This window comes from Dromiciops gliroides, chromosome 4 (genome assembly GCF_019393635.1).
Source record: "Dromiciops gliroides isolate mDroGli1 chromosome 4, mDroGli1.pri, whole genome shotgun sequence".
NCBI classification, from domain to species: domain Eukaryota; kingdom Metazoa; phylum Chordata; class Mammalia; order Microbiotheria; family Microbiotheriidae; genus Dromiciops; species Dromiciops gliroides.
The window spans coordinates 13,184,197-13,203,775 of NC_057864.1; the positions used below are offsets into that span (position 1 = coordinate 13,184,197).

General features: G+C 37.5%; 1 protein-coding gene across 1 annotated transcript in view; it reads right to left on the reverse strand.

Moving 5' to 3' along the window:
* LEPR (leptin receptor) overlaps positions 1–19,579 on the reverse strand; it is a 97,763-nt gene that overhangs the window by 32,548 nt on the left and 45,636 nt on the right. The window contains 6 exon segments of the mRNA XM_044005126.1: positions 1,184–1,332; positions 4,865–5,064; positions 11,694–11,811; positions 12,109–12,399; positions 17,272–17,416; positions 18,368–18,513. Coding sequence (XP_043861061.1) covers positions 1,184–1,332; positions 4,865–5,064; positions 11,694–11,811; positions 12,109–12,399; positions 17,272–17,416; positions 18,368–18,513 — 1,049 coding nt within the window.

The following is a 19,579-nucleotide window of genomic DNA, read 5'->3' on the forward strand; positions in this document are numbered from 1 at the left end:
GGTGAACTCCTTAGGTAACCAGGGTAGATATGGTAGCACTTAGCAGGACAATGAGCTCCCAATGCTAGAACTCAAAATCTGGTAGGGAAAGTGCAAAGGCAGCAATGACTAGAAAATATCATTACCTTTAAGTGTTCCACTTCCATAGTTGAATTGTGAACCTTCCCTCAGACCATTACTTCCTGTTCTGTCTCTCCCTGTGCCTTACCCTTCCATCCCTCTTACTCCTATTCTTTGTCCCTTCTATAAATGCCACTTACTTTCCTAGGCCATCAAAGACCTATTGTGAGGCTCAAATGAGATAATCTATCCAAAGCACCATGTCACTAAGTAATGCGGGATATTATGATTACAGAATATTTCCTGACCATGGCATACTGATAAAATGATGTTGAAATATAGCTAAATATTAATAGAATTGGAATGGACCCAAAAATATTTTTTGGAATTATATTCAGGCTGCATGGTGGATAGATTGGAATTAATCCATTCAATAGTAAAATGCTTTCCCAGTTGTGGCCATTCCGTACTTGGACATAGGCCAGCATATAGCATGGGATGGGGAATGGGAATGGGGCCTTCTATGTCCTTAAATGAGGACATTCCCTCTACCAATGTCAATCACCTTCTCTGGAACTTAGAGCCTGAGTGTGTTGCTCAGAGCACTGAGAAGTGACTGACTCTCCTAGGGATAGTCAGTCAGCATAGTCAGGAGTTAAATCCAGGTTTTCCTGATTCTGAAACTACCTCTTCTTCCACTATTCTATGGTGCTTCTTGGTATATAGTAGTTGCTTAATAAATGCTTTTTGATTAATTGTTCATTGAGTCTCTCTACTTGGCCTCACTGCCTCATTATCATGAACTGAGTTGATAGGTATGACCTTGGATTATCTATAATACTTACATTTATAAGTGTTTAGCTATTAGTTTACATTGAGCTATTTACTTTCACAGAAATACCCTGAAAATGCACAAAGTATATATTTCTTTTCCCACTGGGAAAATATTATCCAATAATATTCAATATTTCAAAAACAAATACATTTAAAATTATTTAATTTTATTTAAGGTAAATGCTATCAAAGAATATTAATTATTTGTACTAATTTTCAATAATGTTTCTTAATTTATTAAAACAAAACAAAAAGTAAAGAAACTAGTTTGGTTAGCAAATAACCATACCTTCCATTGTTCTCCTTGTCCATTCACAGCATATCGAATTTGAAATTGAAGTTTATTTTCTGGTAAGACTGGCTTCTTCCAGCTCACACTCAACAAACCACTTTTAACCATAATTTCTGCATTCACTCTGGAGGGAGGCAGTGGCTTTACTAGAAATTTGAAAATAGCTTCCATTATTGACATGGATTATTGACATTTGGATTATTGGAACATGATTGACAATGGACTCTGAAATCCATTTATACAAAGAAACAGCCAATGCACTGAGTCAATACTGTCTGAGGGATCAGTTTAAATGGTCTAGTTGCAATCATCAGTAATGAGAAGGGAATAGGATAGAAATGCTTGTGATAGGCCCTGTTCTCTTTCACATACGCTTGTTTTCCTCCTTCCAGTCTCACATTTATGTGTATGCATGAGGACCCTAATAGCCTAGGATCTAATCATAGGAAAGGGTTGGACAATGAGATGTTAAATTAATGATAAAATATGTGCCCAGACCCAAAGCTGTCATTATGAAGTGCAAATTAGTTCCTTGAATGAACCACAAAGGATACAATGAGACCATGTAAAATAATAAACTGTTTCGGAGTAACCTCTAAAAGTCATTCCTCTAAGTCCAAAAAATAAACTCAAAGAGGAGAGGCAGCTAGGTGGCACAGTGGATAGAGTACCGGCCCTGGAGTCAGGAGTACCTGAGTTCATATCCAGCCTCAGACACTTAACAAGTACTAGCTGTGTGTCCCTGGGCAAGTCACTTAACCCCAATTGCCCAACTAAAAAAAAAAAACAAAAAACAAAAACAAACAAACAAACAAAAAACTCAAAGAGGAATTCACCTCCTGATAGAAAGAGAAGAAATCTGGAACTAGAGAAAGAGAAGCCAGAGGAAGCCACAAAGAGCTGAGAGTGGGACAACTGAGAGTTGGAGGGCTGAAGGCAGGGACAACTGTCCCAAATGGAAGACTTCCCTACTCAGGAAACTGAGCTGGTTGGGCTTTTTGAGAGTGAGGTATGTTGGGACAGAACCCAAGGTTGTTGTCCTCTATCTCCTTTCTCTCCTAGAGCTCCTTAAAGAGAGGCAGGAATCTTTTTTTCCTAGGCTTGCTGCTAAGGTAGGGGAGAGGAATTGTTCACCTATCTTTCTTTAAAATGTTTACTTTATCTTAAACAGTGCTAACCACCAGCATTTGCTTGTTGGGGGCATATTTATTGGAGATGAAATTTAGAGCAGGATTTCTTAAACTTTTTCCACTTACAACCCCTTTTCACCCATGAAACTTTTATGAGACCTGTTGCCACATTTTTCATGGCCCCTGAATTCAGTTACAAGATCCCATATGGGATCATGACCAACAGTTTAAGAAGCTAAGGTCTAGAGAAAGCTACTGAGCTGGACAGCATCCCCAGAGAAGAGACAGACATAGTTCAAATAGTCAGATGTTTTGCCAGAAGTAGGGGACGTGGCTGGCAGCTTCAGGCTAACAAAACTGAAAAGAGAATGGAGGATGGGCAACGAAAATGCCCCAAGCAGAAAGACGGATTGTTTGTGGAAGGAACAGCACAGAGGATGGTGTCACTGGAAGAAAGAGTATTTGGGGGGGTGGAGTTTTAGGTGTAAGAAGACTGAAAATGTGGGGGTGGAGGGGTGGCTATGAAAGGCTTCAAATGCCAAACAGAATTTCCTATTTTACCCTGGAGGTGATAGGGAGCCACTGGAATTTTTTGAGCGGGGGTAGGAGGAGGGAGGGTGACATGGTTGGATTTGTTCCTTTGGATTGCATGTAGAAACATGAACAAAACATATATATTTTTTAAATTTTCAATTCTTTTCCTTCTTTTTCTTTCTCTTCCTTCCTTCTTCCTTCCTTCTCTTCTCTTTCTTTCTTTCTTTTTTTTTGCAGGGCAATGTGGGTTAAGTGACTTGCCCAGGGTCACACAGCTAGTAAGTGTCAAGTATCTGAGGCCAGATTTGAACTCAGGTCCTCCTGAATTCAAGAAATCAAAATCGAGGTCACTGGATTATGGTTTGTAAAGTCTGTTATTTATTTTCATTTTTGGAAAATAGGGGTATTTGCCCATCTCTACTTCTGCGAGGCTTATCCTATTTCCCATGATCTTTCAAATAGCATTGATAATAGCTTGGCAATGACATCTGCCTGGTCATTCAGTAGTTGATCTAGACAAATGACTTGAATTCATCAAAGGTAACTAGTTACTTATTGGCTATCTCTTTAACTCTTCCGTTCATCTTGGGTATTGACTTTTTATCAGGTGCTTTCCTCTCCTTTCCATTTCACAGACCATTCTCCTTGGAAGAGAAAAGAACTAAAAAAGACCTGAGCCCTGAGTCACTTTAGATTCTCTCTGTCATTAGTTGCCATAATAGATACAACGTCTTTATGTATATCAATTTCATACTCATTCCAATCATTGGCACTTTGGACATTATTCTTGCAGTATCTTGTTACATTTTTATATTCATCTTCTGTTACCTCCTCTTGCTCCCATTTTTCATATGTGTCCTTTTAAGTACACACATACATACACACATATTAGTGATTGTCCTATTCATCTGCTTGCTGCCTTCATTGGGCTTCCTTTTTTTCTACTCATGAGAAATTTTATTCTTTATGTCTTCAGAATTTCTTCCTGGAGAGTTTCCCATTATTGGAAACCTAATAGCCACCATACTGGTAACAAGCCTCTTCTTACTTAGCCAGATTGGTACTTGCCATGTACCCATTCCAGCTTGGAAGGACATGTCAGAGCTTCTCCTGGCCTAGCCTTCAAGAATCCACAGTCTGTGTCATAGCATAAAGAATGTGGTAGAGTGGGAGATGTGCAAAGGACAACTGAGCTTAGTATCATTTATATTTTTTGTAATATGGAAATTTCAGCTGAAATGTGTTTGTGTATATCAGGTTATACATATGTACATACTTATATAATATATGTGTATGCATATATGATGTGTATATTCATGTACATGTGAACTAATATATATGGGATATATACATGTATTCAATCCAATTTTATAAGGTAAAAATGCTTTATAACACATGAATTGGAAGCAATGTGGTAAATTGGAAAGATTGATGCATTTAGAGTAAGATGATGAGTTCAAATCTCATCCTTCCCACTTTCCACTCATGTATCCTTGAGCAAATAAATTAATTCTCTGGACCTCAGTTTCCTGATTTGTAAAATGATAGGTTTGGACCAGACACCCTCTACAATGCCTCCCAGCTCTAAATCTGTAATAGTGTTAATGAGCTTGTGAAAAATACATTGAAGAAAATATACACATATACATGTGTATATACACATATACATATGACTACATGTATATGGAGTAACTAACAAGTTTCATTTTCAGTAAGTGATGATCTATCATGTAACATAATGAAAATAGGCCCTTTTCAGCATCAGGAGTGCTAAGCCAGTAATCTCTAGGACATCATAGTTGTTTATAGCAAGATAAGACTATAAAATGCTACCTAAGCTGATGTGCTCTCATTCTGAACACAATCATAAATCTTTCCAGTGTGTTTTGTGATTAGAAAATGGCAAAGCACAATCCCAGTTGATGTACTGCCCCTCTCCTGCTAGTCTACACCATCTCTATCTTAATGGAATATTCCAAATAAAGGAAGACACACATAGAACAACATGACATACCTACAGAATCTGGAACAACACATGTTGGGGGAGATTCAAGTGACCCCAAAGAGTGGATTATCTGTATCCACATGGTGTACCCAGATAGAAGAAAGATGGGTTGAAAGGTACATTCATAAAAGCCATCCTTCTGCAAATGACAATCTTTGGGGTCCGAGGCATGATGAGTACTTGGAAAGTCAGAACAATACAGGCTGCTCCTTAAAAGGCATAAAAGCAATCAATTAGGACCCTTCTAGGTTGAATCTTCAATAAAAATAAAAATATTTTTTGAAAAAAAACCATGAAGACCACTTTAGAGAAAATCATGCTTCTCGTACATCTAAAGGAAAGTTAGGCAACCTACTTCCATTTATTAAATTGATATTCCAAGTGGAAGAACACTTTTTAAAATCCCAACTACATGAAAATTCAACATTTCCTAATGGAAACATACTGTCACTGGGTGCTTCAGGCACACAAAAGAAAGAGAACACATCCCCCATACCCTATAAGAGGTTGCAATTAAGATAATGAATATATAAACTTGAAGGAAACAAGTCCTAAGATATCAGTATCAAATAAAAATTATTATTTTATAAAGAATTATATTGGGTACCTGCTAGGCACCAGGAACTGTCCTAGGTGATAGAGATACAAAGTCAAAGATAAAACAGCCCCTGCCTTCAGGAAACATATGTTCTAACAGTAAGATACACAGAGAAGTATAAACAGAAAAGTAAATACAAAGTCAATTAAAGGAGAGAGCACTAACCACCACGGCATTCCGAAAAGGCTTTTTATAAGAGGCAACAAGTGTGTGAGATATGAAGGAAGCAAAAGATAAATTCTAACAAGTAAAAGTTAGAAGGTAGCTAGGTGGGTACAGTGGCTGAAATCTGGAGTCAAGAGGAGCTGAATTCAAATCCTGACTCAGACATTTCCTAGCTGTATGACACTGGACATGTCATAAGTTTTGTCTCTTAGTTTCTTCATTTGTAAAAAGGAAGATAATAATAGCACCTACCTCCCAGGGTAGTTTGTTGTGCTTTGAAAAGCCTAAAGGATTATATAAATGCAGGCTATTATTATTAGGAGGAAGTTGTAAGAACTGAATAACAGAAATTTTTATTTTAGTAACCACAGAGCTTGTAAAATTTCTGTGAGACATTGCTTAGACTCTGTTTCTTAGCAAATATGCTAATGATCTGTTAATGCTGTACTCTGCGTATGCATGTGTGCATGTGTATGCTTCTGCTTGTTAGCATGTATCATCATAGGCTGATATCTTTCTACCACCCACCTCAATAACTTGGTCCTTTCAAGGAAATTTCCACGATTAGATTAAAGAAATATATCCCAAGGGACTGATAAGAATTCATAAAATACATGGATTTGGTTAACAGAAAGTTGCCTTCTCCAGAGAGTAGCAAATACATCAATAAGCATTCATTGAGCACCTACTAAGTACCAAGAAATGTTCTAAATGCAATAGAGGGTACCTAAAAATGTCGTTGTCTTCAAGTTACTTCGAGCTCAGAAATGGACACAGATCTCAGACCCATGAAAATAGGATTGTAAATGGAAGATTGAGAGGCAGTAATGCATAGTGGATAGAGAGCCAGACTTGGAGTCCAGAAGATGTGTATGTAAGTGCAGCCTCAGACATATACTGATTCTGCGACTCTAGGAAAATCACTTAACATCTCAGGTCTCCTAGACAACTCCAGAAATCAATAAATTAAAGAAAAAGTGCCTATCTGCCCTGGTGGAGGGAGTTTCCTTCCTTGGAAATCCCTATAGCACAGATCTGGATGAAAGGAAAATAAAAGTGACAAATAACATTCAGATGGATTATGGGGTAGAGTAATAATGGTGGTTCCACAAAGCTGGAAGTCTCTCACCAAATTTGCATAATAATAGTGAATATTTACATAATGCTTTCAAAGTAAAAAAATAACCATTTAAAATACATTATCTCATTTGAGCCTCCCAATAACGCTGAGAGGTATAGACGCTCTCAGTATATTTAGGATTTTGTGATTATGCATTGTTATTCCCATTTTTGAGATTAAGAAACAGAAAGTCAGTTCTGGGAAGTGCTTCCTCTGATGGGGAACATGTGTGTGGTCCTCTGAGAAATCACACAACTGGCAAATGTCAGAGGCAGGATATGGACCAGAATCACAGAAATTTAGAAATGGAAGAAAATCTCAGAAGCCTCTGGTTCAATCCATCAAAGAAAAGCAAACTGCACAATGTACAGACAATGGAGCCTGGCTAAGAATACTTCTACAATGGAGGGAAACTTCCTGCCCCTCCAGTCAGCCCCTTCCACTTTGAGGAAGCTCAGATTGCTAGGTTTTTCCTGACATGAAGCCTATCTCCCGCTTGGCATCTTTGAAGATGGATCCTAGTTCTGGCTCCTTGGTCCAAACATTTTTAAATACTTGACAACAGCTATTATACCTTCCAGCTTGTTCAACACAATCAACCACATCAATAAGAAAACTAACCAAAATCATATGATTATCTCAATAGATGCAGAGAAAGCATTTCACAAAATACAACACTCATTCCTATTAAAAACAGTAGAGGAGGCAGCTACGTGGCACAGTGGATAGAGCACTGGTCCTGGATTCAGGAGGACTTGAGTTCAAATCTGGCCTCAGACACTTGACACTTACTAGCTGTGTGACCCTGGGAAAGTCACTTAACCCTCATTGCCCTGCAAAGCAAAACAAAACAAAACAAAAAACACTAGAGAGCATAGGAATAGGTAGAGCTTTCCTTAAAATAATAAGCAGTATATACTTAAAACCATCAGCAAACATAAGTTAGAGGCATTCCCAATAAGATCAGGGATGAAACAGGGATGTCCATTATCACCTCTATTATTTAATATTGTACTAGCAATGTTAGCTATAGAAATAATAGTGGCGGCTAGGTGGCACAGTGGATAGAGCACCGGCCCTGGGTTCAGGAGTGCCTGAGTTCAAATCTGGCCTCAGATACTTGACACTTACTAGCTGTGTGAGCCTGGGCAAGTCACTTAACCCCCATTTTCCCCCCCAAAAAAAGGAATAATAGAAGAAAAAGGAATTAAAGGAATTATAATAGGCAAGAAAGAAACAAAACTATCACTGTTTTCAGATAATGGTATACTTAGAGAACCATAGAGAATCAACTAAAAAACTACTTGAAACAATTAACAACTTTAGCAAAGTAGCAAGATACAAAATAAATCCACATAAATCATCAGCATTTCTATACATGACCAAAAAAGTTCAGCAGCAAGAGATAGAAAGAGAAATTCCATTTAAAGTAACTGTAGACAATATAAAATACTTGGGAGTATATAATACCAAGACAAACCCAGGAACTCCATGAAAACAACCACAAAACACTTTTCACACAAATAATATCAGATCTAAATAATTATAAAAAGATCAATTGCTCATGGATAGGCCATACTAATCAGATTACTTAAAATTATTTTATAAAGCCAGAAAAAATAATAACAAAATTCATCTTGAAGAACAAAAGGTCAAGAATATCAAGGAAACTAGTGACAAAAAATGCACAGGAAGGTGGGCTAGCTATACCAAATCTGAAGCTATATTATAAAGCAGCAGTCATCAAAACTATTTGGTATTGGCTAAGAAATAGAGTGTTGGATCAATGGAATAGGTTAGACACAGGAGACACAGTAATAAAAGACTATAGTATAAACCCAAAGACTCCAGCTTCTAGGATAGAAAATCAGTATTTGACAAAAACTACTGGGAAAACTGGAAGATAGTATAGCAGAAACTAGGCATAAACCAACATCTTATACTGTATACCAAAATAAGATGAAAATGGATACATGATGTAGACATAAAGGGTGATACCACAGGCAAATTAGGAGAGGAAAGAATAGTTTACCTCTCATATCTATGGAGAGTACAAGAATTTATGACCAGAGATAGAGAATATTATGAAACGCAAAATGTATGATTTTGATTACATTAAATTTAAATGTTTTTGTATAAACAGAAGAAATGCAGCCAAAATTAGAAGGGAAGCAGAAATCTGAGAAACATTTTTTATAGCCCGTGTTTCTGATAAAGGCCTCATTTCTAAAATATATAGGGAACTAAATCAAATTTATAAGAATGCAAGTCATTCCCCAATTGACAAATGGTCAAAGGATATGAACAGGCAGTTTTCATATGAAGAAATCAAAGTTATCTATTGCCATATGAAAAAATGCTCTAAATCACTATTGATTAGAGAAATGCAAATGAAATACCCCAGCCCATAGTCCTTTATCTAGCCCTTGATTCTCTGTACCTAACAGATATCTCAACTGCATTCATTATAAGGCCCAAGGTTCACCACCACCACCACCACCATCCTTCTCTCAGTCTTTTTGTTTCTGTATATGTCTCTCTACCTCTATCCCTGTGTCTATCTTTGCTCCCCCCTCTCTCTGTCTCCTTTATTTCTGTCTGTCTCTCTGTCTTTGTCTTTCTCTCTGTTTCTGTCTTTGTCTCTATCTGTGTGTGTGTGTGTGTGTGTGTGTGTGTGTGTGTGTGTGTGTGTGTGTCCCTCTTCAGCTATAGGCTCATTCCTTCCTTCTCTCCTTGTCAGCATTTTCAAGTGCATTCCTGGTTTGTCAAGCCCATGCCCAATCTCATGATTCTGCTGAACAATTGCCAGCCACAGAGAGGGACCACACACATGGTCCACATCACAGGCAGCACTGCCCAGGACATAACTGAGATTATGTTATTCTTTGATTCTCTGAAACTGCAAGAAAGACAACTCATGTCTATTGACTAAGCTTAGCACCTCTGGTCCTTCCCATAAAAATCATCCGTTGGGCCCCACCTAACATTGATTATTAAGTGTATCAAATGCCCTCAGTCTATGGAGCTGAGGTGCTTCACTGAAATGTGGCTCTGGATTCTAAGAGTCAATTTCTTCATTTGAAAAATGGAGATAATGATAATTTTACTACCTATTTCCTACAAGAGTTATGAGGACCAAATGAGATCACATAGCTACGGTAGGTTGTTAAATTATAAATGGTAACTATTATTATTGTTACTATCATGGTAGAAGCATAGTTGAAAGAGTAGTTCATCTAAAGAGATTCGTGGGTTTTAGTGGACTTAAAAAGTCTAGGGTCAAAGTGCTTAGGACAGTGCCTCGCCCATAATCAACACCATATAAATACTTTCCCATTTATTTTTCATTTAGAATCATAGATCTAAAGCTAGAAGGGGTGTCAGGGCCATCTAAACCAACCCTTTCATTTTACAGATGAAGAACTAAGTTTTCAGGATGTGAAGGGATGAGTTGCCCACAGTCACATGGGGAATATACTCTGACTCTTGAACCCATGCTCTTCCTACTGTACTACAACTCCATCCTTTTCACCTCAATGCTAACATCTCAGGCTGTTCTGATTATTTGGAAATTTCCATTTTGGCTTCTTCTTTCTACTTAGCAAAACTTTGAGAATGTATTTCCTTTATGCAGCACATAGTACAGTTCTGGGAACATAGTAGTAAATATTTATTGACAGGCTAAATATTTATTGGTCATGTCCTACAGCATCCAGTCCAGTGCTAAGAACACAATGGGGATCGAGTCGGTTGGTGGCTGAATATCAGAAACCTTTTAGAAAAAGTGGTCTATAAGGACTTGAACTGCCAGAATACTTCTGATTACTGAGGGATCTGAAATCAGTCCCTGAAATCCTTCCCATCCTTTGAGACCCCATTTAAATGGTACCTTTCCCAAGACAATTTCTGTGTGTGTGCATGTGTGTGTGTGTGTGTGTGTATATATATATGTATATATATGTATATATATGTATATGTGTGTATGTGTGTGTATCGGCAACTAGGTTGTATAGTGAATGGAGTTCTGGGCCTGGAGTCAGAAAGACCTAAGTTCAAATCCAAGCTCAAACACATATTATCTGTCTGACCCTGTGTGCCTTAGTTTTCTCAAATATAAAATAAGCTGGAGAAGGAAATGGCAAACCACTCTAGTATCTCTGCCACAAAAAACACCAAATGGGATCAAGAAGTATAAGACATGACTGAAAGTACTGAACAACAAAAGTATATTCTGCATATTTTTGAAAATATGAATTTGTGGGCTAGATGCCATACAAATCAGGAAAGACCAAAGAACATCAAAGGTTGCTTTGGGGTTGCTTCAATATTTCAGTGATCAGTGCTAGATCATTAACATGGAAACCACCTGAAACAACTCAGACTGTTACCTTTTGATGACTTCACCTACAATATTTTAGAGCTATCATGGCCAAATAAGTCTCTAAAGATTATAGCATCATAGACTCAAAGGCTATTGAAGACCAACCCCACCAACTTACATATGCAAAAACTGAGGCAAAGAATAGTTAAGTAATGTACCCATGATCATATAGCTTTTAACTGTCTTTGGTAGGATTCAAATACAGGTGTTATTAGCTCCAAGTGCAGGATTCTATCCACCATCCTATTCCCTCTCTTAGGCTCATCCCCCATAAATCAACCTTTAATGGACCTCTCTGAACTTGGACTATAATTTGGTCCTCAAATTATAGACATATCATCCATCATTGGGTATATACAATAAATTAAGATCCACCTGGCCTTGTGTTCTAGAATCACCTCCAAATCATGAAGTATGGGCAATCACTATAAAAAGTATTCTCATGCTTTTACTTTGAACTAGGAATTAATTTCTTTATTAATTATTTCTATAATGATTGTCCTCAGCCAAGGCTGTACCTCCCATTGTACCCTCAAAGTTCCCCCAAACCCCACCTCATGAAAATCATACATACCTGAAATATCTTAACTGCAACATACTTCCCACAAGTGATGCAACTGTGTTGGCTGGCCATCTGCAAGTCATTTTAGTTAAGTACCCATCAGTTTCACATGAGATATTGATATTGACATCTATTTAAAACACATTAAAATATTAATATAAAGAGACAACAGAACACAGAAAGTGAATGCAAAACAAAAATGTTCTTTAGTTCTTAACTGAGCCTCTATTCAAGAGTCCATGTTGAGCAATTACCAGGTAAAATGAGGTAGTTGAGGAGATAGGTATCTCAGAGAACCATGCCTCTGTGCTATGCCTTCTCCCCATGAGAAGTCCAATGACTTCTCTCTTGGTTTCTTTTCCCTATTGCCTAAATAAACTGTTATTTTTTCTCTAAAAAATGAGGTAGTTGGAAAGAGCCTTCTTACCTATTACATATAATTCTGCATAGCGGTGATGGCATTCATTCTCTTGGCAGCAATACACAGCATCATAGGTATATTTTCCTCTGGGTTTAGTAGCATTCATATTGAGAAGGGTGACCCTGCTCACATGGGCATTCATAACATCATAGTGACTTGTAGGGATTTTCTCTGCTAAATTCAACCACCAAAAGACATTCTTGGAAGGGATGATCTTGTTTTGATGCTTGTAGATGCAGTAAAAGGACACATTAGACCCAACACTTGTCAGAATTTTTTGTGGAAAATATATGACCTCTATAGGGTGGGGAAAAGAGAGAATATGTGATATTAAGATCTCTAGAAAAAAATTATTTCAAAGATTAGTCCAACATTTATTCTAATGCAAATGACAAGATTGTAATTTAACATAAAATGGGATATTTAAACATTGAAAGAATTCTACTTAATTCTCCTAAATTATAGCTTGGATGCAAAATTTCATGCTCTGGGCATCCCTGTCGGATAATTTTGGAAACGGTGTCATGGAAGAAATGAGGGAGTACCTAACTGGGCTAAGTGATCTGAGCTTTGGCAAAGAAGGTCCATCTCTTCTTCTGGGACAGAGCACAAATAGGAGAGGATGGTTAAGGAAGAACACTGGGGGCTTTAGAGAAGTGGGGAAGACAAGTTGAGGGGAGGGAATGGCTTCATTCTTTTTAGTAAGATAGGAGACAACTCTTTGCTAGGGAAGGGAAAGGGCCAAGAAAGATTAGACTTTGGGTCTTGATTTAAAAAAAGAACAAGAACAAGAACAAGTTGGAAACAGCTATCATCCACCATGATCTTCCTCCACCGCCAACTGCCACCAGTTAGCAATAGTTATTATATTCTTTTTACTATTCCGTCAAGGAAATATTTTGTTTCTTGAGGAACAAAAGGGGGGAATGTGGTAAAAAGTTTTAAAAGTCGGTTAGATAATGGAGAGACGCCAGTTTTTTTTAGGACCACCCTTTTGGGGAGGAGACCAACAGCATGAGCTACGCACACCAGTCCGCCTGTGACGCAGGCCAGATTGCCTGCTGAGCACTCGACTTCCGGGGTGCGAGCTTAAAAGGCAAGGAGAGAACGGAAGTGGGGCCTTTTTTTCCTGCTCTGCTGGTCTCCTGGCTGCGCTGCACAGACAGACGCGGACTGGAGTTTGACTCGGCCCGGTTCTCGGTTAACAGCATGCACTTGACTCGGTCTCTCTCCCCAAAGGTGGCCTTGGGTTTTGGTGAGTTTTATACGGAATATAGACTAAGCCTAGACTTAAGACGATTTGTATTGTATTTCTACTTTCCTATCCTTCTAATCAACATCACCTTGTGACTACCATACAATAAAAGCTCTATCTAGAAAACCAGAAGCTTCTTCCATTTACTAGTCTGGGAGATAAATTAAGGGAAAGGTTAAGTAGGGTAGATTTATGCTCTAATATCCAATTTTAATCTCAGTTCTCTCTCCTCAAATTACCTTGTATTTCCTTATCAATGTATACATCAAATACCCTCAGTAGTTGTTAGTTTCTTTAGTACATTTCTCTCTTTGTTTCCCTTAGCATAGTGCCTTGCACACAGTAGGTAATAAATACATGTTTGTTGGATTGAATTAAATTGAAATATGAACAACACATACACTGAAAGAAAAACACACAAATTAATGAAGCTTAATCTACATGAAATTCACAGAAATTGAAGTGTTTCAATTAAGAGATACCTCCACATAACACTGCCCTATTGTTACATTAATTCATTGAAGTATTTATTTAGCACCTACTAAATGCCAGAAAATGTGACAAGGCAGGGGATACAGAAACAAAAATGAATTAGTTCCTTCCTTCAAGGAGATTTTATTCTACTGGAGGAAAGTAATATGTACAAAGAGAAGTAGATACAAAGTCAAACAATCACTAAGCATTTGCTATTTTATTATCAGTAAGCATTAATCATTTATGATGTGCTTGGTACTGTGCTAAGACTAGGGATACAGAAACAAAAGTGAAGGAGTCCCTGCCCTCAAAGAGCTTACATTTTACTAATCAGAAACAAGAACATATACACATACATACCAAAAAATACAAAATAAACAATTTTAGTGGTAGGTGGAGGTGACTAAGTGGAATAGGAAAGGTTTTAAATAGAATGTAACACTTAATGGGGATACTAAGAGGTAGAAAAGAGAAGAGAATTCATTGCTGACATGGAGAATAGCATCTCACAATTACGTATATATATATACACACATACATATATATGTACACATATATAACATATATATATATATATATATGTTTGTGTATATACATATGTGTGCTTTAAAGTTGTGTTCCACGATAATGGCTCTCCCAGATACTGACTCTGAAATAAATATCTCCCCCTACCTTATTGATGGAGAGTGGTAAGAACTGTCTATCACAATCCCCCATCCACTTGCAGAGCTACAGAATCACAGAACCCGAGTCTAAAGGGATCTCAGATCACATTGTTCAATCAGTGTATGTTGAACACAACCTCAGAAGGGCTGACTTGGGCACTGCACTTAAGAAAGTTTAAAGCATTCCATTGTTGATGGCATAATCATGGTTAAACCTAAATGGGACAATTTCTCCATTTCCTACCCAAAAGCTCTTGTTATAGTAGAGGAAATATTTCTTTCCTGAAATAAACTATGCACATCAACCCTCATGTTTTCAAAAAAATATATATCTATTCTGGAGACCCCAAAATAACACATTGCCTTTGCTAAAACACTACTTTTTGTTGGAATGATTTGGCTCATTGATTCTCATGCTTCATCATATTTCATTATTATCCCTATTTCTCCTTGTCCTAAATAATAGGACATTCCCCATATGTAAAACACATTGCTTCTCAGTAATGGAAAATTGGTTTGGTTATTTTTCAATTTTATTTATTAAGAAAAATAACATCTATCCACAAGATATCTTGATATTTGTTTTATGTCAAATTATAAAATATCTCTATTTGATTTTTAGGAGCATGTCATTTTCAATTCTGCCTGATAGCTAATTTTTTTTAATTTAATCATTTATTAATGAATAAAATTAACACAGTAATTGGCACATAGAAGGAACTTCAAAATTTATTCACTCATCAAGTGTCTACCATTGTTCTGAGGAAAGTACAACAAAAGCCATAGCAACAAATAGTATTAAAACAAATTATTAACACTATTATTATTATTATTAAATTATTAAATAAACAGAACAAAAACCCTACAATTCAAATATGAGAGAACAAATATATAAAAGAAGATAGTTCTATAAACTTAAATGAAAGAAAGATTATCATCAACTAGGAAATTCAGGGAAGACATTTTGACGTGAGTTTTGAAGAATAGGATTTCAAAGGTAAATGGACCCAGGATAGGAAAGATGTTGTTGTTGAGTCCTTTCAATAATGTCCAATTCTTCATGACCCCATTTGGGGATTTTCTAAGCAAAGATACTGGAGTGGTTTCCCATTTCCTTCTCCTGCTCATTTTACAGATGAGGAAACTGAGGCAAGCAGGGTTAAATGACTTGCTTGAGGTCATAAAACTAGTGAGTGTCAGAGGTCAAATTTGAATTCAGGTCTTCCTGACTCCAGGCCCAGTACCACCTATCTGCCCAGGATATGAAAAAAAGGGTAGTGTATTCCCCAGGCTAAGGCTCTAATTGCTGCTTTCCTGGCCTACAGCTCAGCTGCATTGCCTCCTTGCTTTGCAAACACAACCATGGGAAAGTATGCAGCTTGTCCTTCATATATAAAGTCATCCAGTTTAGGGGCTATTATCACTGAATATAGATATTGGCTGGTTTCAACTAAGAAAATTCTAATTGCTCATGGGAATAGTGATGAGGAGATGATGCAAGATATATTCTGGTCATATATTGACCCAAAAATCATCAGAAAATTTTGACAATTTAAGTCTTGAACAGCTTTGAATTAGATATGAAGATGTTTTTGTTTTGTTTTGTTTTTTTAACTTTCAAAAGTAAAGCTTGGATTAAAATTGATTTGGATCTATGAAAACTCATTTGTACATTTTAAGAGGTTATCCTTGGAGCCTTTTAGAGACTGCTCTGTATGTACTGTGGAAGAGTGAAGTGTGTTTAAGGTAGGTCAACAATCTCTCAGGTCTGTGATGGGTGCTTCTTTGCTGGAAATAATGGACAAATGTGATTGGAGTACTCCCTATTTTAGAGCTAAACCCCTCCACTCTAATGGACTGGTTTTCTCCCTATTTCATTTTGTTCTACTAATACAAAATTAGCTCCCACTTCTATTTGGTTATCAAATTCAACAATTCAAATATCCCAGGGTTGCCTGTCAAAATAGAATGGAAATATCTCAAGTTAGCAAAGTCATTAGTTAACGAACAGATAATGTTGAAACTGAATGACCAAGCCTATCATCAATCAATCAACCACAAACATTTATTAAGTGCTTACTATGTACCAGGTACTGTGTAAACAATGGAAAGCAGAGTTATACTGGAGAAATCACTCAGAAGATTTAAAGACATGCTTTTCCTTGTATTTCCATGATTTAGCACAGTTCCTGGCACATAAAAGGGGCTTGATAAATGTTTAGTGATTGACTGACAGACAGGTTGGATTGTCTCTTTTATAACTTAGTCTTAAAGAGTTACCTGGGCTGATGAGAGCTAAAATGTCTTGCCCAAAGTCACATAGCCAGAGTGGGCCAATTTAGACAATATCAGGAAAAAAACCACACAGAACAACTTCCTAACAATTAGAACTGTCCCAGAATGCAACTAGCTTCCTTAAAGATTAGTGGGCTCCCCATTATTGGAGATTCCTAGGCCACACTTGTATGACCCCTCATTGGGTATGTAATAATGAGGATTGCTTTTTGGTGGGGGTCAGAAAATGGTCAATGAGTCCCTGCTGGTTCTTAAATTATTTGGTTTTCTGTCAGAGATAAGACTTAAACCCAACTCTTTCCAACTCTAAGGCTAACCTTCTATCCCCTAGGCCACCTCACCTCTTGATTTTACATTTACTAACATGAAATGTAAAAGTTTTACTTGACATACAGAGAGAGAGAGAGAGAGAGAGAAGCCCACAAAATCTACTCCCCCAAAATCAGAAACAAAGATGTACCCTATATGTAAGCAACATACCTGGGGCAGTGAAGTTGAAAGGAGTGCTCCACTCACTCCAGGCACCTGGACCATCCATGCTCTTGCCCCGTACCTGAACTGTATATGAAGAACCAGGAAGCACATTGTCCACGAGCAGGGAGGCATCAAGCACAATTGCAGCAATCTGCTAAAATTGATTTTAAAGAGTCAAAACACCACATAGAAGGGAATTACTAAAGAGAGCCTGGGTTTGTGGAAGCCTCCACAGGATATTTTGCCACATTCTCCTCTACTCCCCTACACTTTCCTTTGTGTTCTTCATGACAAATGGCCTTAACCAACTGGTGTTTACTTATTCCCAGTTGTGACCAACCCTAATGGCCCCTGCCATGAGCTTTCAATGTCCATTGTGCCAAATGACCCCCCCCCAACTCACAAGCTAAGGCCTGTTGTTTGAGTAGTTTTAAGACAGATCACTGTGGCCTGGTCAGGGACCTCCAGTGAGTTATACTGGCTAATAAGTACTTAGGCAACCCTCCTTACATTTGCTAGTCTGAGCCATGGGAAGAGAATATCATGATCTAATGAGAAGAATGCTGGGTTTGAGGTCAGAGAATCTGTATTCTCATTCTGGTTTCTCCATTTACTATTGGTTGTTTACCCTCCCTGGGACTCAGTTTCCTCATTTGTAAGATGAGAAGAATGAGCTAGATGGTCTCTGAAGTTCCTACTGGCTGCAAAGCCATAAGCCTAGTACCAGATGACCTTCTAATCTATGATCTTATGAAAGTCATTGCCAAAGATTACATGCCACACTAACAAGCCTATAAGCTTTGCTTTGGGATCACCTTGAGAAGGTTTTATGGAATAATGTAAACTTCCTAGTTTAGCAAAGATGAAAATATCCTTAGATATACGTCATGGCCCATAGTGATCTCTATACTTCTGAAAGCTCTCACTACACGAGTATCAAATGCTGAAAAAGCTTTAGGGATTGAAGAGCATTTTCTCTTTAGGGAGCATTTTCATCTCATCCTAAAGGGAAGCTGCCATTAGGGTCTAGGGAGTGCTCGGTTCTTCTTGAAATCCCCAGGATTTAATTTTCATGATTATAGTAGTAAAAGAATGCACATACCTGTCCCACGGTTTCAGTTGACTTCACAGAGCATTTTACTTCATACTGAAGTTGATATGGTACCAACAGTGGGCTAGACCAAGAGATCTTTAGTTTTCCATCATCTGTTATTTCCATTAGCAAATGTAATGGTGGGTCTGGCTTCACTTTAAAAAAAATAATATTTGAAGTCAGGCTTCACTTTCTTAATAGAAAGTATATTGGATTTCATATCAGTGGAGTAGAGTTTGAATCTTTCGTCTGACACCAGTGATGTAAACTTGGGCAACGTATTCGTTCCCTAGGTCTCCATTTTCTCCTCAATTAAATTAGAAGATTGGATTAGGTGACTTCTCAGGTCTCTTGATTTCTAATGCTATGGGACTATGAATTAAATCTGATTTTTAATAATTGCAGAGGCAGTTTGGGGTATCTAAAATTGTATAAGACAGTCATGATAAAGAGACAGAATTAAATGATAAGATTATATAGGTAGATAGATCACGATATGGATAGATGATACATGATTGATAGATATAGATAGATTATCAATAAGTAGACAAACAGATGAAAAGATAATTTAATTCCTCTAAACTCAACAGGCATTTATTAAGCACTTTTTATGTGTTAGATGTGGTGCCATAGTGCTAGCTTCTAGAGATATGAGAACAAAGAAAAACTCAGTTCCTTCCCTGAAGGAGCTTATATTCTTATTTTGTGGGGCAATGAGGGTTAAGTGACTTGCCCAAGGTCACACAGCTAGTAAGTGTCAAGTGTCTAAGGATAGATTTGAACCCAGGTTCTCCTGAGTCCAAAGCCAGTACTTTATCCACTATACCACTTAGCTGCCCCCAGGACTTTATATTCTGCTGGAAGAACATGATCCAAAATTGGAGTGCATAGCTGCAAAATCCCATTATTGAGAACCTCTTAACATTTCACAGTTATATGATATCATCATCATGGGCAATGCAGTACCCTAACAATACAGATTGCAGTTCCTCCAAAATGCAATGCCTCCATAAGTCTGCAGTCATTCAGACACAGATGCTAGATTGAAAACACAAAGGGGGAATGTTCTACTTTTTTAAAAAAATCAATAAATCTGCCAATCAATAAGCAGGCATAAAGCATCTACTTTCTTGTAAGGACACTTAAAAACCCTTGTTTTCCTTGAACTTAGTTTTCCATGCTATTGTATTTCCTTCCCCAGTGTTGAGTGGAAGGGTTCAT